Source organism: Podarcis filfolensis, assembly GCF_964270895.1.
Source record: "Podarcis filfolensis genome assembly, chromosome: 2".
Classification (NCBI taxonomy): domain Eukaryota; kingdom Metazoa; phylum Chordata; class Lepidosauria; order Squamata; family Lacertidae; genus Podarcis; species Podarcis filfolensis.
The window spans coordinates 18,988,928-19,011,208 of NC_139605.1; the positions used below are offsets into that span (position 1 = coordinate 18,988,928).

Sequence of the window (22,281 nt, forward strand, 5' to 3'; positions counted from 1 at the left end):
GCAACGGCTGCTTATAACCACACACCCAGGAAAACTGGTGGACAGTATTGTTAAAAAACTGCCAAGAATATAGGACAAGTCTTGCTGAAGCACAACCAGCATGGCTTCTGCAAGAGCAAGCCCTGCCACACGGACTTACATGAATTCTTTGATGGAGTCAACAAGCATATGCATATGGGTCATCTAGTTGACATTTTGCACTTAAGGCTTTGGAAAAGCTTTTGACAAAGTACAGTGGTACCTCTAGTTACAAACTTAATTCGTTTAGGAGGTCCATTCTTAACCTGAAACTGTTCTTAACTAGAAGCATGCTTTCACTAATGGAGCCTCTTGCTGCTGCTGCACCGCCGGCACACAATTTCCGTTCTCATCCTGAGCCAAAGTTCTCAACTCGAGGTAACTCTTCCAGGTTAGCAGAGTTTGTAACCTGCAGCGTTTGTAACCTGAGGCGTTTGTAACTCGAGGTACCACTGTACCTCACCAAAGACTCCTGGCACCAAGTGAGCTTAGCAGTCATGGGAAAGAGGACGACGACCCCTGGTGAGATCAGTAACAGGTTGGAAAACTGGAAGTCTGAATAAATGCGAGTTCTCCCAGTGAAGGATGTATGTTTCTGAGCACAATTAAAAGTGTTGGTGCTGACCTTTAAAGCCCTAAATGGGACTTGTATACCTGAAGGAGCTTCTCCACCCCCATCGTTCAGCCCAGACACTAAGGTCCAGCTCCAAGGGTCTTCTGGCGGTTCCCCCCCTGCAAGAAGTGAAGTTACAGGGAACCAGGCAGAGGGCCTTCTAGGTAGTGGTGCCTGCCCTGTGGAACATCCTCCCATCAGATGGCAAACAGATAAATGACTGACTGACTTTTAGAAGACATCTGAAGGCAGCCCAGTACAGGGAAGGTTTTTTTTAATTGTGTTTTCAATATTTTGTTGGGAGCCACCCAGAGTGGCTGGGGCAACGCAGTCAGATGAGTGGCCTATAAATCATTTAAAAAGAATTTCAAAAATATTACGTAGAAAGTCTCCCAAGGATTGGTACTGGGACCTCAGCTTTTTAACTTGTTGATAATTTAGTTAGGCATGTGGTAGCTAAGCTGGCTAATAGTATCAGATTAATGGTGAACAGCTCCGAAAAGATCTCTCCAAGCTGAGGAAATGGGCAGAAAAATGACAAATGCAATTTGATGTAAACAAGTGATATACATTGGGGCAACAAGTCCAAATTAAACATAAATCCTCATAGGGTCTGAACTGTCAGTGACTAACAAAGAGTGAGACTTTGGGGTTGTAGCGGAAAGTTCAATGATGTCAATCCAGCGTGTGACAGCAGTGAAAAACATGAATTCCATGCTAGGGATCACTGCAAAAAGAAAAAAGAAAATTGCCAATATGATGATATGACTACAGCGGTACCTCTAGTTGCGCACTTAATCCGTTTTGGGGTGCCATTCGCACCCAGAAAAGTCCGCAACTAGAGTGACTTGCACAAAGCACGCGGATCGCTTCTGCACATGCACAGGTGGCGCACCCAGAAGTAAACACTTCTAGGTTTGCCACGTTCGTAAGCTAAAAGTCCGTAAGAAGAGCGGAACGCAACATGAGGTATGACTGTATTCAACTGCACTTAGAATACTGTGTACCGTTCTGGGCGCCTCGCCTCCAAAGGGATTTTGTAGTGTTGGAAAAGGCTCAGAAAACGGAAACACAAATGATCAAGAGGATGGAGGAAAACTGAACAAAACCGAAGCCTGTTTCAGAGACGAGTAAGAGGAGCCACGATAGAAGTTTGTAAGATGATGCACGGTGCAGAGAAAGTGGATGGAGTTTCTCTTTCTCTCGTGATGCCAGAACGTACGGACATTAAATGAAGCTGATATTGGCAGATTCAGGAGAGATGAAAGACACGGCACAGAGTTAACTGATGGACAAATTCATTGCTAAGGCTGCTAGTCACTGTCTCCTACCTTTTTCTCCCTGCTCTGTCAGAGGCAGTATGCCAGGAATCCCAGGTGGTGAAGAGTTATTATGCTCAGGCCCTGCTTCTCATAGGCTTCTCATAGACGTCTGGGTTGGCCAATCTGAGAACAGGATGCTGGACTAGAGAAGCCATTGGTCTGATTCAGCAAAGCTCTTCTTACGAAGGGACATACACACACACACCCCGCAAAAAAAACCCTACACATAATAGTGGGAATTTTCTAAACGCCTCTATATTAACCAAGAGTTTGCCTTCTGGGATACAAAAACTCATACAGTAGAAACAAATAATGGATTCAGACAGAATGCAGCACTTACGGGTGATTGAGAAATGCTGACTTGTTTTTGTTTTTCCCTGTATTTTGGGGACACATCGACAACTGTCCCTTCTCCATCTCATTCAGGATGGCAAAAAAAAGCACCAATTGTACAAAGTGTTTAATTAACCTGTAGAATCAACTGCTACAATAGGTCAAAGGTTAGGTTTCCTATCAGACACTCGATTAAATAACAAACATTTTCATAAAGGTTCACCTACAGAAAGGATAAAAGCTAACCACAAAAATTACTTGGATATAGCAAACAGTCTTCTATGGACAGCTAATTCCAAACTTTCCCCCTTGTGTTACTTTTACAGTTTCGCATCAGGCTACCTCTGTTAGATCTAGATTTGACAGCCCCACTTTCTCTTTAAAGCGCAGGGCGGATCGCGACATTTGCCTTTCTTCTCGAATAGTTAGCCATCGCAACTACCCAGTTGAAGGAGATTCCCTAAATTCTCAACTTTTGTGTGTTTCGTTTTCCTTTCCTTTTAAAACAGAGGAGGAGCAGAGGCACAGAGGTGGCGACTCTGCCCACTTGGTCCATGGATGAGCTGAGATTCAAACAATTTCTTCTCCCACCTGGGTAGGGGGAGCGGGGGACCACTGGCTGGACAGGCAGGAACACCGTTCAGGACATGACAAAATGGGAACATACAGGGAAACCAATGGGGTGACCACTGCAGCCGTCCTGGACCCCTCCATCTCTGTCCGTCGGGCTGCGATACACTAAAACCAAACAGGACCTGGAATCCGTCAACAAACCTGATTTGAGATTTCTCAGGGCTTGAATAAGGATTATAGGCGGCTAGCTCTCTAAGGAAGCAAGACGGCCTTCCCTTTCATTCGGTGTTGCGTTCATACCTTTCGGTGGTCCACTAATCCAAGCACGTTGCGCTACTTCCAGTCCTCTCCTTGATTAATTTGGTTTTTCAACTTGTGTGTGCATGTGCATGTGTACCTATATAATATATATAAATATAATATATACATACACATGCAAAAAAACACACACAGATAAACACACCACCTCCACCTTTTACAGCCCACTGTGTGAGCCTCCGATGGTGTCTGCTGCCTTAGTAGCAGGCCACAACAAACTGCTTAGTCTCTTAAAGTGCCACAGCACAAATTTGTCTTCCTATAACGTGGCTCTTCTGCTGCCAGATGTCCATTTGTCGCAGCCACACTGTGGAGAATGAGCAGCAAAGGGCAGGGAAAAACCCCCGAGGCCTGGAAAATGTGCCTTGTTACAGAGGCCTCAAGAGAACTTCAAACCTATTCAAGCTTACCAAAGAGTCAACTGTAAAATGGATCCTCTGTAGAAAGCTATGCGATTCCTACCAACTTTTGGGCCCTCCTGACTCAGTGGACAAAAATACAGTGTGATCCAGTGGCTGGGAAAGTGAAGCCCTGAAGCAAAAGGCTACTGAGGTTAATTTGCGACCAGCATTACCTTCCTAAGGGCAGATTCTCCATCACTCAAAGAGTCTTTGCATAGAGACTAGGAGTCTTCTCTTCAAAAGGACCTGCGGCCTGGTTTGTGTAGGTAGTTAGAAGAGCCACAAAAACGAAAGCTTTCGGCCCAGTGAGCCAAAGCAACAAAACCACCTGAAGGTTCGCTCACAGTTACTGGATATCAATAGTCCTACAGTGCCTTTAATAAAACTAAAACGCAGACTTTGCCAAATTGCTGCCCTCCAGATGTTTTCGGACAGCTTCCACGCAAGTCGCTCAAAACATCTTGAAGGCACCTTAGCAAGAGCTGCAGGAGCGTCACATACAATATTCCTAAGAACTCACAATATTCCTGCTTGTTGATACTGAACGCTGACGACCCAGTGCATTTTCTGACAGCCCGACAGAACAGCCGCTAGTGCCGACAGCCACATAAATCTGCCTGCTCTTCAACGATTTATATCCCCAAAGCTGGGATGTTTTCAGAAAAGCACAAAATTTATCTGGGATTATCGACGTTTGCACCGGAGCCAACCAGATTTTGAGCGTTCATTGTAGCCTCTAACCACATATGGATCTTACCACAGTTCCTATAGAATAAGGCATTGATATCCAGTACCTGCCACAAGCGGCAAACCTTGCGATGGCGTTTGAAGCCAGACTGGCGCAATCTTTTAAGACGGCTCCTGCGTTCTTTCTTCGAACGACAACAAAAACCCACTAGTTCAGCTTCCCGAGGCACAGAGTTCCCTATCTACCCGCTCCAGCTGCGAGAGCGACCCTGTTAAAAGAGCGGGATGGGGTAGGCGAACAAGGGGTTCTCTCTGTTGTGGATCTTCTCGTGTCTCTTGTGGTGGGAGCTGTGGCTGAAGCACTTGCCGCAGAAGCGGCAGGCGTAGGGCTTCTCGCCGGTGTGGATGCGGTGGTGCTGCACCAGGGTGGACTTGTCGGTGAAGCAATTCCCGCACTCGGAGCACACGTAGGGCTTCTCGCCCGTGTGGATCCGCTGGTGCCGGAAGAGGTTAGAGCTGACGTTGAAGCTCTTCTCGCAGATGTTGCACTTGTAGGGCTTCTCCCCGGTGTGGATGCGCATGTGCTTGATGAGGTCGGCGTTGTGGTTGAAACTGCGCAGGCACTCGCTGCAGGTGTTCAGCACCTCCGGCTTCTGCTTTGCCTTGGGCTTCTCGCTGGCCGAGTCTGCGCCGTCCGCCTGCAGGGCGCAAGGCTCCTGCTGCTGCTGCTCCTCAGCTGAGTCCCGCAAGTGCTTTTTCTTGTGGGAGCTGCGACTGTAGCTCTTGCCGCAGTCGATGCACTCATAAGGCTTCTCGCCCGTGTGGATCCTCTGGTGCTGCGTCAGGTTGGACTTGTCGTTGAACCGCTTGCCGCAGTCGAGGCAGATGTAGGGCTTCTCCCCCGTGTGGATCCGCTGGTGCCGGTTCAGGCTGGAGCGGACGGCAAAGCTCTTCCCACATTCGGAGCACTTGTGGGGCTTGTCGTCGGGCTGGACCGGCCAAGGGTCAATCAGGCTCGAGTTCTGGATGAAGACCTTCCCGCACTCGATGCAAATGTCGGGAATCTCCTCCGTCTGGGTCCCCCGGTGCACCAGGAAGACCTTGCGTTTCTTGATGGTATGGACCGGCTTCACCGGCCACGTCATCGAAGGGATTTTCTTCTCCCGCACTTCCGTTCCACACGCTTGGCTGCGCCCGGGGCTTAAACTCAGCATTTTAAGGAGCTTACGCTTCGTCACCAGCTGCGACCGAGCCTCCTCGGGGCTGAAGTTCTCCTCCATGTGGCTCATAGCGTCGCTTCCTCTCACCTAGCAGAAAACCAAACGTGTTGCTCTTTTAAGGACGGGAGGCAACGCTCACAGCAGCAAAGCATCAACCCTGTTTATCCCACCCCCAGTAATCCAAATGTAAACCCAGAGCAGGTGGTTCCAATATACGTTATATGTATCGTTTGCATTAAGGCTTGTTTCCTCCACCAATTCTTAAAATATGCCATAATCAAAGAGTAATGCAGGAACTGACTCTCAACTGCAGGTGGGCAAAAACCTACTTTGGACAATTGCTGGTGACTTCACAGGGGGAGGCAGATCAGGAATTTAGCGAAGCAGGTAAACTATAGGACCCCAAAACGGGTTCTGAAGATCATCGTATGCCAACTCCTTGTGTACAGCTGTAGGACCTCTGCGTGCCACGATGACACAGAAGTATAGAAAAGCTGCAGGCTTCGCTTTTGGAATTCTGAATTCCTTTCGAAAGCAAATTTCTAGTGCTTAGGGCCAGGAAGGAGAGGCACGCTAAATTGGAACCCTCCGTCTCCAACCCCCAAGTCATTTGTGCCATTGAAAAGGCTCAGAAAACTCCTGGAAATGGCACACGAATCGGGGTGCTGTGCAGACCAAAACCATTGCATGCCAGCATCACTCGGCACTTCTGACCCAACTGCCTAGCCTAGCGGGATTACTCCATACAGTGGAGCTGACTGCAATGGCACAAAGGACACAGGGCGCATTTCGGTGTTGCACGCTCTGCCTTGCTGATCTCTGAAGAGAGAGGGGGAAGACAGACAGCGGAAGCAGCAGACCCTGGAGGCAGCTTGGGCAAAGAGGCAGGACACAGCTCCCAGGCTGCCAGCTTCTGAATTGGGCTTTAAGCTACGCGCCACACTTCCAGAGCCAGCCTTATTCGTGGCATTTTGATTTTGGAATCTTGGGTGGCCCTTAATAGGAGAAAAGGCTTAGCCTGCCCTTAGCTCCACAGAGCAATCTTCCACTAGCAACCATCATTTGCATTATTCCTCAACCTTTCCCCAAAGCAGTTAATGTCTCAGGAGATGCCGGCAGCCTTCTCCAAGTCCTCTAATCCCAAACACAGGAGAGAGAGAGAGAGAGAGAGAGAGAGAGAGAGAGAGAGAGAGGATGCGTTACTCGGGGCCCCTCCATATGCTGCCATCTGTTCTCGGGGAAGAGACTCCTCAGCACAAAATAAACGCAAACAGCATCATTGTTTGTGAAAGTTGAAGCCATTTATAAACACACACACGCTGCCCCTCGCACGTGCATGTCATCTTCCAAGCTCAAGCCGCAGGCAGCCTTGCCACCCGCAACAATTCCACCGTTTGCCTGTATTTTGCGCGCGGCGGAGCAGGAACCGGGGTGTTCCTGGGAACACGACGAGCACAATGCGTGGCGGAAGCGCACTCTGCACATGCTCAGGCCTACTCTCGCCCCTCGACTCCCCGCTACCACCGCCACCCAAGAGATCAGCCGCCCCGACCCCATGCGAATTCGAGCTGCAGCTCACCGTCCGTGCGCCGGTAGCCAGGCCGGAGGCGGCTGCAGGAGAGCGGGCAGTGGGGGGCTGGTTTCCAGCCCAGCGGTCCAGATCAACCCCTCTGTCCGGCCCGCAGCTGCTGCTGCCCGAGGAGGCGCGAGGCGAGAAGCAGACCCGGGCGATCCGGGGGGGCCCCCTATACACACCACGTCGCCCTGCTTTAATTTCTGGGGTGGGGTGGCGGGTTTTGCTCATCCCTACCTTGCGATCAAGGAAGCCAGAGCTCATGCTGGCGGCGGCGGTGGGGGATCGGCAAAGGTGGCGGCGACGGCGGCGGGACCCCCACCCCCAAACCCCCTGCCCCACGTCGGCCAGAAACGGAGAGGGCGCCTTTTGTGCGGCCAATTCAATGGGCTCCCGGGCTCGGGGCGCGATGGCTGAGACGTCTGCTCCAGATCCTGCCCGCGCCGGGTGCGCCTCGCCTCTCCCCGCTTCGCCTAAGGCGCCTGCAGGAGCATCGCGGACGGGGGTCCCACCCGCGCCCCCCCCCCCCCAGGAGCGGCTGCAGCCGAGCGCGGGCTCCGCGTCCACAATGGAAGAGGCGGAGAGGAGGAGGCGCGGGAGCGAGCAGGAGCAGGAGGAGGCCGCTTCCAGCAGCAGCAGCAGCAGCAGCACCGCCAGCAGCTACCTCTGACCCAGGAAACTCAATGCTGGAAGGCTGACCCGACCAGACAAAGAAAGGAGCCTGGCGCCGGCGATGCCAGAGCCCCCTAGTGGGCGCAGCCTTGGCAGCGATGGTCCGTGGCGCCGTGGTTTGCTTTTCCGCGTAGGGGACGCGGCGGCTATTGCGCCACGCTCATTTCCCTGCCTCGGCGCTCCCTGCAGACATTGTCCCGCAGTAGCTGCTGGGGCGTGAGTGCCCGGCTGCTTTTTGGAAAGGTGAATGCAAGCCTCTCTTTGCGCTCAGCTGCCATCGCGTGGCTTGAGGAAGAAGGCCAAGGGCTGGCTGGGATGCCGGCGTCTGGATCAGGCCAGTGGTCCATCTATAGTCCGGCACCCTGGCCTCACAAACCAGATGCCAGCAGGAAGCCAAGGAGCTGAACGTGAGCTCAAGAGCACGGGGGTCCCTCAGGGCGCACAGATACAAAAAGCAGCAGGACACAACTATTAAGGGTGCCTTCTTTTTCACCTAGTCTCCTTAGCACCAAGGATCTCCTTACATTTCTCCTCTCCTTCTCCCCACCTTCCGTTCAAGACGCCAGAGGCCTCCAGCTCTGGCTGCTTTCATTACTCCTGATGCTATCTGCTCACCCAGGGTAGAAGCTTATAAGATGACACGCGTGGCTGGGGAAAGTGGAGAGAGAAATGTTTCTCTCACTCTCTCATCACACTGGAACTCTTGAACGTCCAATGGCAGGATAGCTCAGCTAGTTACTGCGTGGTGCTGATAATTCCCAGGTTGCAGGTTCGATCCTCCTAAGGGACAGCAGAGGGCTGGACTAAGATGATCCTCAGAGTCCCTTCCAAGTCTACAAGTCTGTGATGTCTATGGCTGGAAGATAAAATAAAGTACTTCTTCACACGGCGCATAGTTAAACTGCAGAACTCATTGCCCCAGGAGGCGGCGATGACCGCCAATTTGGATGGCTTCAAAAGAGGACTAGAAAAATTAACAGGAAGAGTGGGCTATCAATGGTCCATGCTCTGCCTCAAAGGTCAGAGGAAGCAATGGTTCTGAATATCAGTTGCTGGAAAACCACAAGAAGGGAAAGTGCTCTTGTGGGGAGCCAGTGTGGTGTAGCGGTTAAGAGCGGTAGACTCGTAGTCTGGTGAACTGGGTTCGCTTCCCTGCTCCTCCACATGCAGCTGCTGGGTGACCTTGGGCCAGTCACACTTCTCTGAAGTCTCTCAGCCCCACTCACCTCACAGAGTGTTTGTTGTGGGGGAGGAAGGGAAAGGAGAATGTTAGCCGCTTGGAGACTCCTTCGGGTAGTGATAAAGCGGGATATCAAATCCAAACTCTTCTTCTTCTTCTGCTCAGAACCTGCTTGATGGTTCCCCAAAGGCATCTGGTTGGCCACTGTGAAAACTGGATGCTGGACTAGATGGGCCACTGGGTTCTTATACATTTTTGGCATCTGCCACTCAAATGACAAATTAGCGAGAGGTTGATCGATTCTCTCCACAGGTCAACTTCTCTTAACCCAGGTGGTTAAGAAAGCCCAACAGAGACTCCATCTCCTCAGAGTATTGCGAAAGAACGATGTCAATCAACATTTGATGATCTCCTTCTACCAGTTCACGATAGAAAGTGTCCTTTCATACTGCATCACGGTGTGGTATGCTGGTTTGACATCAACTGATAGGAAGTGCCTACAGAGGGTGGTGAATACAGCACAAGATATTATGGGCTGTCCAGTGAATCTGCTGGATGGCATTGTGGAAGAACGTTGCCTCAGGAGAGTGAGGAATATTCTGAGGGATGATTCACGCCCTGGCTGGAACTTTCTTGATCTCCTGCCCTCAGGCAGAAGATATAGAAGCATGATTAGTCGCACCAACAGGGTAGAAAACAGCTTCTATCCATGGGCTGTTTAGGCTGCTGAATGAAAAGATAACAGGGTAACTGACTTTTGGGTTTGGTGGGTGTGCGTCAGTAAACGAGGGGAATTAAGACAGAGAGAGCTGAGTGGGGGGTGCTTGTGTAATCTCACTGTATACAAGTTGTACAAGTGACAATAAAGTATTTCAATTTCAATTCAAACTTTATGTTACTTGCAGAAACGTGTACCAGATGTATGGAGGGTGGATACTTGTGACAGGGCCTTTTCAGTAGTGGCACACTCAAAATCTAAAAAGCATCTCAATAAAGGTGCGATTGGTTGCTTTGTCAGTGAACAGTGTGCATTTTAGTCTTTTAAAGGACTTTGCCATTTATTTATATTCCTTGTGTTGTTTATCCTTTTGTATAGCTGCCAGCTGCCTTGAATACAACAGATATGGGATGGGGAACCTGGTGGTCCTCGAATATGGCCCAGTGGTCAGGGATGATGGGAGCGAGAGTCCAACAACTTTCAGGGGCCACAGATTCCCCTACCCTAGTGAAGAAAGTGGGGAACGAATGAATGCCACATTGGGAGATTTTGAATGGAAGAGCAATATTGGAACAGGCCAATTGTCCACTAAAAATTGCCTTCCCTCAGGGCCCCCGGTCCCTTTTATTCCTCAAGAGGATTCCAAAAACAAAGGAGTGTTTACTAAATCTGTTTACTGCAAGTTTGCTGTGCCAATGGGCTGCAGCTTCCACTGTAGGTTTTGAGTTCTTCACAGGCCGAGAATTTCACAAGACATGTAGCTGCAGGTACCATTTACATGAGGCTTGTTTTGAAAATCAAACTCATAATGGCTCCCCACACACACACACACACTCAAAATCATGCTCTCTCATTCCCTTGTGGGGAGAAAAGCATCTGGATGTGGTTTGGGGTGTAAAACCCTTAACAGCAAATTACAATTTCTAGGTTTATCCAGAAGCTTTCTGCTTTCCCTGGGCCAGGCAAAATCCACTCTTGTTTGTTAGATTAAGGAAGGTTTGTCCCCCACTCTGTCCCAAGCAAGCCATGTTAGATACTTGGAGAATTTAACTATCCCCATAGTTTTCCCCTCACAAAACTAGAATTCCCAGCCTTCTTAAACTATCGTTCCCAGGAACCTTTGGAGGCAAGAATGTGTATGGGGAGGAATTCAATACGAATAATAATAATAATAATAATAATAATAATAATAATAATTTATTACTTCTACCCCACCCATCTGGCTGGGTTTCCCAGCCACTCTGGGCGGCTTCCAACAAAAGATTTAAAATACATTAAAACATCAGTCATTGAAAACTTCCCTAAACATTCTGATTTTCTTTTCGCCTGCACATTTCTGCTTGTCTGACAGGGGCACATGGTTATCCTGACCCCCCCCCCCAGAGCATATTTGGGTGAGGTGCAGAGACGCATGGGGGGAAGCTCCACTGTCTAATCGTGTGCCCTTGCATTGGCTTCAACTGGCACACCAAGCTAGCTGAATCCAGGCCATGATGTGCATGCCAGCCTAGGCCTCATGACTTTCTCAACATCGCTATTCAGTCACTTCCTTCAGCAACTGCAACTGGGATTTCCTGGCACCCTGCCTCCTATCAGGAAGTAGTAATACACACAGTGTGTATTGCCAATGTGGTGTAGTGTTAAGAGCAGAAGACTCGTAATCTGGTGAACTGGGTTCGCGTCTCTGCTCCTCCACATGCAGCTGCTGAGTGACCTTGGGCCAGTCACACTTCTCTGAAGTCTCTCAGCCCCACTCACTTCACAGAGTGTTTGTTGTGGGGGAAGAAGGGAAAGGAGAATGTTAGCCACTTTGCGACTCCTTCGGGTAGTGATAAAGCGGGATATCAAATCCAAACAACAACAACAACAACTTTGCCTTTCTATTGTCCCCTCCCCTCAAGTGGTTCCAGTCTTGTCCTCTGGCAACACAACAAGGCACAAGTCTTCTCCATCTTCTGCATATACCACCCCCTTCAGATATTTAAAGACAACTATCCGGTATCCCCTCAATCTCCTCCAAGCTGCACATCCGCAGCTCTTTCGACCCTTTGTCATAGAACTTGGTCTCCAGACCTCTCTCCTAATTCTGGTCAACCTCTTCTGGACCACACTCTAGCTTGTCAATATCCAGAGTGAAAGATGGAGTTCAACAAGTCGCAAAAAGTATGACAAGGACATTCTCCAAGGATCAAAAGATTGTTTATTTTTTTAAATACCTATTCGATTTATGATGAAACCTAAAGCTCCTCACATTGGTTTCTTAGAAATCTGAGCTAGATTGGAAAATAAACCAACTCCATGTATTTTACAGTTCTTGGGTTTTTTTTAAGTTTCCACCTTCTAATAAATAAGCATACTCGTGGAGAAAACAGCTCAGAGGAAAATTTGTCCGACGCATAGTGTTGGTTACTAAAAGTAAGGGCCCATTTGCACTATACATTTAAACCAGCATCATACCATTTGCAGCAGTCATGGTTTCCCCTAAAGTTCCTGGGGGTGCTAGTTTGTTCAGGGTGCTAAGACAGCGCTACAGTTCCCAGAGGTTTATGGGCCAATCCCCCTTCCTAGGGAGCGTTGGGAACTGCAGCTCTGAGGGGAATAGAGGGGTCTCCTTTTTAAAAAACAGTTTCATACTTCCTTCATAATTTTAGAGAAATTATTTCATCGTGTCAAACGGCTAATTCGTAGCAGTCTCTGAATCTAAAATGTACAGCTAAATTTAAAAACGCCAAAGAGCGGCAGGGGGGTGTTGGACTTGTCGTTGATTTTCTGACAGCTGGTCTAAAACCCAAAATGCATCAAGCCATTTTTTATTTTTATTTTTGATGCTGCATGGAGAATGCCAACTGCTTGGTTGCTACATATGGGCACAAGGCATGAACCAAAAAAAGGTCAAAGGTAATTTATTGGAAGTTTTATGCCACAGAAGGGTCTCTTCTTGTAGAAATTCCTATATGAATGCCTGAGTATAACATATACGCACCGGCTAATTATGGAAGAATGAGAAATAGTTAAAGAAAACCATTGATCAGGCCCGGTGGAACAAACCCAAATAAATACATTCCTGCCATAGAGTTTACCACGAGCGGCAACTCCATTGAGGAGGCAAAACAACAGAACTGTAGTTTCCCACACAAAAATGGTCAAGCCCCCTCCACAGCGCCACCTTGTGGTCCCTGTGAGTATACCACTAACACCGCCCACTGTTCGTTCACAGCCCTCGTACTTGATGGCAGTGTTTGCACCCAAGCATCTATACTCCAGTACATTAAAACACAAGGTGGAATACAAGTCTTAAGAAACAAAGATTTGTAGACAGGGCAGTAGAATAGCTTTTTTTAAAAAAAAAAAATCTTCAAGTTTAAAGCCTATAGACAACATTACTTACTGGCCACTTGTCCTTTGGGGATGCTGAATTGCAAAGCACGGCTGCAGATGGAGCGTAGGGGTTTTGCTTGCAAGAATTCTCCTTGCTGCAATACTTCCAGCAGGGATAAGGAAGATGTGGCTCCCCCAGATGTTCCTGGGCATCACCTCCCATCACCCCTGACACTTGGCCATGTTGGCTGGGGCTGATGGGAGTCTGAGCCCAACAATATTGGGTGTCCCATCCATGACTCCTGCAGCTTCAGTCAGCCTAAAACAGGGGAAGTAATCCACCGTGCATTCTTCCTATTTTCACTTTTCATCAAGGCTCACTGTTTCCAGGCTCAGTTCAAAGTGCTGGTTTTGACCTCTAAAGCTCATGTCGCCTATATCTAAAGGACCTCCTTTCCTATATGAACCTGCCCAGACCCTGAGATCATAATCTGAGGTTATTCTGCACATCATTTCCAAGGGAGGTCCAGAGGGTGACGATGAGGGAACGGGCCCTTTCACTGCCAACCTTGCCATCGTTTCAGCAGCAGGTAAGAGGATTTTTGTTTTCCCAGACATTTGGGCCAAGCCAATGATATCATGATGCCCTATTTGTTAAACCTGCTTCTAATTACATTTATCGTGTGATTTTATCGTGGCACTTTTTACTAGGTTGTAAATCACTTTACAGTGATAAAGGGACATGGGTGGCGCAGTGGGTTAAACCACAGAGCCTAGGACTTGCCGATCGGAAGGTCCGCGGTTCGAATCCCCACGACAGGGTGAGCTCCTGTTGCTCGGTCCCAGCTCCTGCCAACCTAGCAGTTCGAAAGCACAAAGTGCAAGTAGATAAATAGGTACCGCTCCAGCATGAAGGTAAACAGCATTTCCATGTGCTGCTCTGGTTCGCCAGAAGCGCCTTAGTTATGCTGGTCACATGACCCAGAAGCTGTCTGCGGACAAACGCCAGCTCCCTCGACCAATAAAGCGAGATGAGCACCGCAACCCCAGAGTCGGTCACGACTGGACCTAATGGTCAGGGGTCCCTTTACCTTTACCTTAAATCACTTTGGGACTTTTTGTAAGAGGGCCACAATATGTAAAATTTAATAAACCTAACACTAAACCAAGTGGCAATGTAAAAACTGAGACCACCGCTAACTACTGATTGTCTGCAAAGAATCTCAGAGGCCAAACACCAGAAACTTAATCAGCAGCACAAGGGAAGCTAAATCTATTAATGAGCATCCTCTGCTTGTTGTTTTTATGCACATTGTGTTAATTGCATGCAAATTAAATATGCAGAGAGACAAAGTTCCTCCAGCCCTATTATACCCTGCCCTATATCCTCCAGCCCTATTATACCCTATGTTCACTGGAGCTGGAAAAACTGTCCAACTACGCTTTTGAAGAAAGGGGGTGGCGAAATAACTGAGGTATGGTGCATATTTGTGGAAAGGACACGAATGGGAACCAGGAGACAAGATACTACTAACCCGTACACTCTTAGTAGCGCTCTATTCTGTGGAGAGCAAAAGGGTCAGCTTCACCACACCTGATAGCCTTTGAATGACAAACATTTATAAAATATGACTTACAGAAAGGTAATGCAGAGCACACAATGTCCTGATATAACTAATGATAGTCTCCAAAGGTAGATCAAAACCTTGCCTTTTCAGGGAAGCTTTCCGGAGTATAGTTTCAGTCCTCCTCATCGGGTGAGTAAGTCTTGGATTGTCCCACAGAGAAACTTACGGTCTTCAAATAAAAACATCTTGAAGGTCCCAGGCCACAGAGAGCTTAGGCTGGCCTCAACTAGAGCCAGGGCTTTTTCAGCTGTGGCTCCGATCTGGTGGAACACTCTGTCACAAGAGACTAGGGCCCTGCGGGACCTGGCATCTTTCCGCAGGGCCTGCAAGACAGAGCTGTTCCACCAGGCCTTTGGCCAGGGCACAGCCTGACTCCCTCCTTCGGCAATCTTCGCGGAGCTCTGGCCCAATGGTTGCCATTGGTTTGATTTGAATTAATTTTATAATGAATGTTTTTAGAGTGTTGTGTTGTGTTGTACTGTTGTACTGTTTTATTGTTGTTAGCCGCCCTGAGCCCGGCTTCGGCTGGGGAGGGCGGGATATAAATAAAAAATTTTATTATTATTATTATTATTGGTTGGGATCAAAGGGCCCCCTCCCTACTTTGAAAACTACACAAAGTGGCAAGAAAAAACGGGCGCAGCCGTTTCAAAGTCTGAAAAGCAGAATCACAGTCTCTGCATCACTCTAAGAAGAGATGTTCTTTTTAATGTATATAGCAGGGAGCTTTTGTGCTTAGCCAAAAGCAGCAAAGGCTTCAGCAGAGACGCTCACTGTAAGAGCTCTGTTTTTTAAGTGAGGCTGTTTCACCGCCAGAACCGGTTCTGGAGGAAAACGTCGGGAGACTCTGTGCTGAGACCAAGAGTTGATCTATGTCCAGCAAACCCACGCCAAACAGACTGGACCACTTCAGACTGCAGGTGGTGGGGGTTTGTCACATTTTTGCATACCCTCCCGCATTCCTTTGAAACCCTTCCATTTGCAGAAAACTAGCACATCAGAGGAAAAGGTTGTCGCTGATACTCTTTGGCTACTGGCCAAAATGCCCAGGCTCCACCTCCACTCTCAGAGGGGCATTGTGCCGCTGAATAATAGCTGCTGGGGAACCCAGGATTGGAGAGTGGCTGTTAATCTCAAGTCCTGTTTGCTCACAGGCATCTGGCTGACCACAGTGAGAACAGGACGCTGGACTAGATGGGCCATTGGCCTGATCCAGCAACCTCGCCTTGTGTTCCTAATGTGCTTTTTTAAATAATAAAAAAATGAGTAAGGCGTTTGATCAATGGGGAGGTCTTTAAAATACAACACCCCACACCCACTTGCAGTCTGGAGCAGTACCATCGAGAAAAATCATTGCCATACACTTTTGCCGTTTAGCCCAGATATGTCCCCTTTGGGATGGAAGGCTAGACGTACAGTGGTACCTCGGGTTAAGAACTTAATTCATTCTGGAGGTCCGTTCTTAACCTGAAACTGTTCTTAACCTGAAGCACCACTTTAGCTAATGGGGCCTCCTGCTGCCGCCGTGCCGCCGGAGCACGATTTCTGTTCTCATCCTGAAGCAAAGTTCTTAACCCGAGGTACCATTTCTGCGTTAGCGGAGACTGTAACCTGAAGCGTATGTAACCTGAAGTGTCTGTAACCCGAGGTACCACTGTATCTAGATCTCAAAAAGCGGAATTGATCCGAAAATCACCAGCTGATGTGCTGGTAAGCTGGCAATTGGTGAGATGTCCAGCGGGCTCCCCTCCCCTTCCGTCCCATTCCCACCCCACCAGGCTTTTTCGCCCGCTAGCTTCCAAAGGGGCTTGTGTGCTTCTGAAAAAGACTCCCCAGCAGGGAACCCCCTTTCCCCCCTACGACAGAGCTTTCCAAACTTTCAACATCGGTGACACGCTTTCCAGACAGGCGTCATTTCGCGACATGGCAATTCAGTTCCACTAGCAAACCGGAAGTTAAACGGACCTGATTTCCATCCCTGGGAGGAGCGTTCGCAGCGAAACGCCTGCGCACCGCGGCCGACACACTTAACGTGCGGTTTGGAAAGCTCTGCCCTCTGGCAACCTGCTAGCTCAGTGGGGTTGAATAGGCCAGTATGGGGTAGTCCGCCTTGTGGATCTTCTCGTGTCTCTTGTGGTGAGAGCTGTGGCTGAAGCTCTTGCCGCAAAACCGGCAAGCATACGGTTTCTCCCCAGTGTGGATCCTCTGGTGCTGCACCAAGGTAGATTTGTCGGTGAACCTCTTCCCGCAGCTGGAGCACACGTAGGGCTTCTCGCCCGTGTGGATCCGCTGGTGCCGGAAGAGGTTGGAGCTGACGCTGAAGCTCTTCTCGCAGACGCTGCACTGGTAGGGCTTCTCGCCGGTGTGGATGCGCATGTGTTTGATGAGGTCGGCGTTCTGGCTGAAGCTCTGCCAGCACTCGGTGCAGGTGTTCAGCACCTCCACCTTCCTCCTGGGCTTGGGCTTGGCACTGGCTGCGCAGGCCCCGTCCGCCTGCACGGCGGCACCCCCCTTGCCCAGCTTCTTCCCCGGCGGGTGGCGCAGGTGGTGCTTTTTATGGGAGCTGCGGCTGAAGCTCTTGCCGCAGTCGATGCATTTGTAGGGCTTCTCGCCCGTGTGGATGCGCTGGTGCTGCGTCAGGTTGGACTTGTCGTTGAACCGCTTGCCGCACTCGCCGCACTTGTAGGGCTTCTCGCCCGTGTGGATCCGCTGGTGCCGGTTGAGGCTGGAGCTCACCCCAAAGCTTTTCCCGCAGTCGGGGCATTTGTACGGCTTTTCGTCGGAGTGCGTGCGCCGGTGGTTGACCAGGCTGGAGTTCTGGCTGAAGGTCTTCCCGCACTCGATGCAGATGTTGGGCTTCTCCTCTGCCGGAGCGCCCTGCTGGCACACCACAAAGTCCTTGCGTTTGCGGATGCCTTGGACGGCTTTCGCGGCGGGCCGGGCGCGAGGCATCACCTCTTCCCCTCCTCTAGTCTTGTTGTTGCTCTCGCGGGGCTGGCTGCACTCAGGATTGGGGGTCAGCATCTTGCAGGGCTTTCAGAGGAACGGGCTTTGCAAAACACCTTCCATGGCACTGTAGCCTCCTCTGTGTGGCTCCCTGTACCTGCAGAAGCATCATAATAACAGATCAGTCAGAGTCACTTACGTTGAATGCTCATGTTATGCATATTGACACAGATTTAGAGACCTTCTCTACTCATGCCCAGATCGGTATGGGAGCTGCTCCACCGAGATGTGATCCCACGCCTTTGCAACGCAGGAAGAGTCAAATCAGGTGGGTTTTCCCTAAACAGCCTCGGTCCAGTATACCTGAAGGAGCGTCTCCACCCCCATCGTACAGCCCGGACACTGAGGTCCAGTGCCCAGGGCCTTCTGGCAGTTCCCTCATTGCGAGAAGTGAGGTTACAGGGAACCAGACAGAGGGCCTTCTCGGTAGTGGCCCCCGCCCTGTGGAACACCCTCCCTTCAGATGTGAAGGAAATAAGCAGCTATCTTCTCTTTAAAAGACACCTGAAGGCAGTCCTGTTTAGGGAAGTTTTTAATATTTAATGCTGTATTGTTTTTAACACTCAATTGGAAGCTGCCCAGAGTGGCTGGGGAAACTCTGCCAGATGGGCGGGGTATAAATTATTATTATTATTATTATTATTATTATTAATTATTTAATTAATTAAATTTATTTACTGCCCTTTGCTTGAAAGATCTCAGGATGGTTCGCAAGATACAGGGTAAAAGCATAAAATAAAAACAAAACAGTAAAAAAAATATACATCCAATCATTCATTCATTTTTAAATGAATTTAAAAGGCTGTAGAATATGAATCAGCCAAAGGCCTGGTTGAGGAGGAATATTTCCGCCAGGTACCTAAATATCTGTAATGAAGGCACCAGCCGAACCTCCCCGGGGAGAGAATTCCACAAACAGGAAGTCGCTGCAAAAAAGGGTTGTGTGTTGCCACCATCCAAACCTCATGTGGAGCAGGCACATAAAGAAGGTCTTCAGATGATGATCACAGAGTCCATAGCACCACAAGGACATATTCCCCACACTGTGATGCATCTATAACACTGAGGACCAAGTATGGTTGCATATACACTATACCTTTAAATTACAAATGATATTTCCCCTGCCAATGAATTCTGGGCACTGTAGTTTGTTAAGGGTCACTGAGCATTGTAACTCTGCGAGGGGTAAACTACCGCACCCAGAATTCACTGAGGCAAAGAATATTCCTTACAGGTAGCATATGTGTGTGTGTGTGTGTGTGTGTATACGCAGCTTCATTTCCAAGTAAAAGACACATGTTTTTAGCTTATTGTTAATTTCAATAATATTTTTAATGTTTTAAATTGTCTGTTTCTAACTGTTTCGTACTGGCAATTTTATCGTTTTCTCTTTCTGCAAACCACGTTGAAGTTTTATTGCATTCAAGCGGCGGAAAAATAAATGCTCCAATAATAAAACTAAACATACTCAGACTTGCAGCATGAAATGCATACACAAATTCACTCATATGAAGCCAGATGCACGACACTTTTCTATTCCAGGTTAACTAAGCCAGAATAACTACTACTCCCTAGTCCTATTCCAGGAGTTATGCTCACAAATAAGTCAACAACACAAGCAGCGTGCAGGAGTTACTCTGTGTAGCCATAGTTCTGACACCATGCATGCTGATTAACCCCTCTCTCCCCAGCATCCATGCACACAGCACAGCATATGCAGGGCTTTGGTATATGCAGATGTTTGCATACTGCGAATACCAGAAGATGGGACGCCTTGATGTGCACAGCATCCACGACAAGGGGGCTATTTTGTACCTAAAGGTAAAGGTAAAGGGACCCCTGACCATTAGGTCCAGTCGTGGCTGACTCTGGGGTTGCGGCACTCATCTTGCTTTATTGGCCGAGGGAGCCGGCGTACAGCTGCCGGGTCATGTGGCCAGCATGACTAAGCCGCTTCTGGCGAACCAGAGCAGCGCACGGAAACGCCGTTTACCTTCCCGCCAGAACGGTACCTATTTATCTACTTGCACTTTGACGTGCTTTCGAACTGCTAGGTTGGCAGGAGCAGGGACCGAGCAACAGGAGCTCACCCCGTCGCGGGGATTCGAACCGCCGACCTTCTGATCGGCAAGTCCTAGGCTCTGTGGTTTAACCCACAGCGCCACCCGCGTCCCTTCATTCTGTACCTACCCGTGAGTATAATGCCTGAACACGGCTCCAGATTCCTTTACCAATTTTTCTATCCTTCCTGTCATCCAGTAACAATCCCAGGGTGAGTTGTGTAGAAAACCACCAAACAATACAATTCACGAAACAATGAGAGCAGGCGGAAATATCGGAACTGACACAAACGCGCCACTCAGGATTCCAAAACCGCCTTGAAAGAAACCTGCAGGCAGTATCACAACTTAACAATTCAGCTTATTGTTTCAGTAAGCTCCCTTACTGAACATGGGTAAAGTGGGAATGTTTTCAGGTTGGGACCACAATGCGAAGTCAGCCCAATCGTACCTGAGAGGGGTGGGCCTTCAATAAATGGAGGGGGGCACTCCTCCAGGGAAGACCACCTGAGGCATCTCCTCCCATAATGGGACTAGAAGACCACCCCTGAAGAGGGAGTGAAGAGGGAGGCTGGTATAGGGAGTACTAGGATCCCGACTAAACATCAGAAATAACTTTCTGACGCGACAGTGAAGCGGTCTCCCTCCCTCTCCTTCCTTGGAGGATTTTAAGCAGAGGTTGGATAGCCATCTGTCGTGGATGCTTTAGCTGAGTTTCCTGGATGGCAAGGGGTTGCAATAGATGACCCTTCCAACTCCACAATTCTATGAAACCATCTCGACAGCATATGCCCCAAGGGGCCACTAGGCTTATCTGCGCCACATTTGCCAAGCCTGTGCAGACAAGCAGAGAATCGCGCTCAAGTACGCTGATCTGGCCGTCGCGTCTCTTCTTTTTAACAGGCGACGTGCGCAAAATCGCACTGCGATGTTGAAAGCAAGCGTTACCTGGGCGCGAGGCCCTCGGACGGAGACTTGACTTCGGAGTGGACTCCGCTTTGCAAGCTAGCCGCCCTCGCTGCATCGACACCGGCGTTTGTCCCCTTCCTTCTCCCGCCGCCCCCCCCCCCTCGCTGACACCCCTTTTGAACCCACCCGCGCACCCACTGCCGTGGCCGCTAACCTGCCAGTGGGAGACTCTCCTTCCTTGGGTGCCCAAGTCAAAGGGGGTCCGGAGTGGCAGCAACAAACCGCGTCGCCTTCGGGGGTCACACGCGCGGGAGCCCCCTCGGAGGGAGGCTCCCCGGCTTGCCTCCACCGCACGGGTGGGGGTCACCCCCCAGCGCCCACCAGGCGCGGCTCTGGGGGTCCCCGGGTGGCTTCTCCGGAGAGCCGCGTGCGCAAAAGGCACCTTCCCTCTCCAAAAGGCGCACCGACTTCTCCGGGCTCGCAATGGAGGAAGCAGCTGCAGACCCTGACCTAGGAAGCGCAACCCAGGCCTGAGCCGACGAGGAGAGCCGAGCAGCCGCCGCAAGAGCCCTCTGGCGGCCGCAGAGCAAGCAGCCACCTCCGCCCGTCTGTGCGTCCCCGTCGGGCCGCCACCGCCTCCGCTTCCTCCACCGCCTCCACTCCGCCCGTTCCCGGTTTAATTTCTAAAATTAGAGGCCTGGAGCTCGGGCTTTGCTAATCCCAGAGGAGAGGGCGCCTAAGGCACGCGAGGGCGGGAAAGGCGCTCTTGGCATGCTCAAGGGAAACGTTTTGCAGACCCTCCAAGTGTCTCTGTTTTCCAGGGACAGTACCAGATTTACAGAAGCCATCCTGCTTTCTGATTTGATTCTGGAATGTCCCACTTTTCCTCTGGGCGTCGCTATTTTCATCGGAGAAATGTAGGAGGGCATGGTAGGACGTCCCTATTTTCATGGAGAAATGTTGGAGGGTACGGGCTCCGGGCTGGAGGGAAAAGCAGCAGCTGTCACTCAGCCCCAGAATCTCATGATAGTCTGGCCTTCAAAGAAAATGACAGAAAATTCGCTTCCCATGACATACGTTCACAGATGCATTCACGTCTTGCAATATGCTGTTGTGTACTCTGTCCTCACCATGCTGGAGAAATGGAGGGTATCCTGTCCCTTTGTCCTTTCTCAGTTTTGACAAAACATTTTTTTTAAAAAAATCTTTATTGTATAATAATAATAATAATAATAATAATTTATTTGTACCCCGCCCATCTGACTGGGTTTCCCCAGCCACTCTGGGCGGCTTCCAACAAAGATTAAAAATACATCAAAATGTCACACATTAAAAACTTCCCTGAACTTCCCTTCAGATGTTTTCTAAATTTCTACTAATTTATAGTAGTAAATGTTGGTATCAGAACCGAAAACATAAATGTTTTGAAATCCCCGCTTTCAAACGCTTGTGCCTGAGAATACAACCATATTCTGGAAAACAAAACAGTACTTTACAAAACAAAAGACAGATCACAAAAAACGTAGCTGAGAAACTTTGCAGCCTTTGAAGCGGCAAGTTGCTGGTGGGGGTGGGGGGCAGTAAAAACAAAAAGTATAAGAATTTGGAATAACCAGATTTCCAAAGTTTTTTCCCTTCACCTCTGGTGAAGGCTTCTCTTAAAATGCTGAGCTAAAGCGAAATAAGGTGGCATCAATAGAATCTAATCTCCTCTTAAAGGCAGCCGGAAGGG

At 49.4% G+C, this 22,281-nt stretch overlaps 2 protein-coding genes across 3 annotated transcripts; both read right to left on the reverse strand.

Annotated features, from left to right (window-relative positions):
* Positions 1-2,188: 2,188 nt before the first annotated feature.
* On the reverse strand, positions 2,189-8,008 carry LOC310758205 (uncharacterized protein; the record flags this gene model as incomplete). The annotated part of the gene is made up of 3 exons (XM_083604133.1): positions 2,189-5,572; positions 7,065-7,718; positions 7,922-8,008. 3 exons carry the CDS (start codon positions 8,006-8,008, stop codon positions 4,538-4,540), a joined length of 1,776 nt encoding a protein of 591 aa, XP_083460259.1. The 3' UTR covers positions 2,189-4,537.
* Positions 8,009-14,549: 6,541 nt separating this feature from the next.
* Positions 14,550-21,397, reverse strand: LOC310757120 (uncharacterized protein). 2 transcript variants are annotated; one of them, XM_083602314.1, is made up of 2 exons: positions 20,931-21,397; positions 14,550-17,677 (listed from the first exon to the last, which is right to left on the reverse strand). In XM_083602314.1, exon 2 carries the CDS (start codon positions 17,596-17,598, stop codon positions 16,642-16,644), a length of 957 nt encoding a protein of 318 aa, XP_083458440.1. In that variant the 5' UTR covers positions 17,599-17,677; positions 20,931-21,397; the 3' UTR covers positions 14,550-16,641. The 2 variants fall into 2 exon arrangements, with proteins under 2 accessions (XP_083458440.1, XP_083458439.1); XM_083602313.1 differs by having other exon boundaries at positions 20,764-21,397.
* Positions 21,398-22,281: the final 884 nt, after the last annotated feature.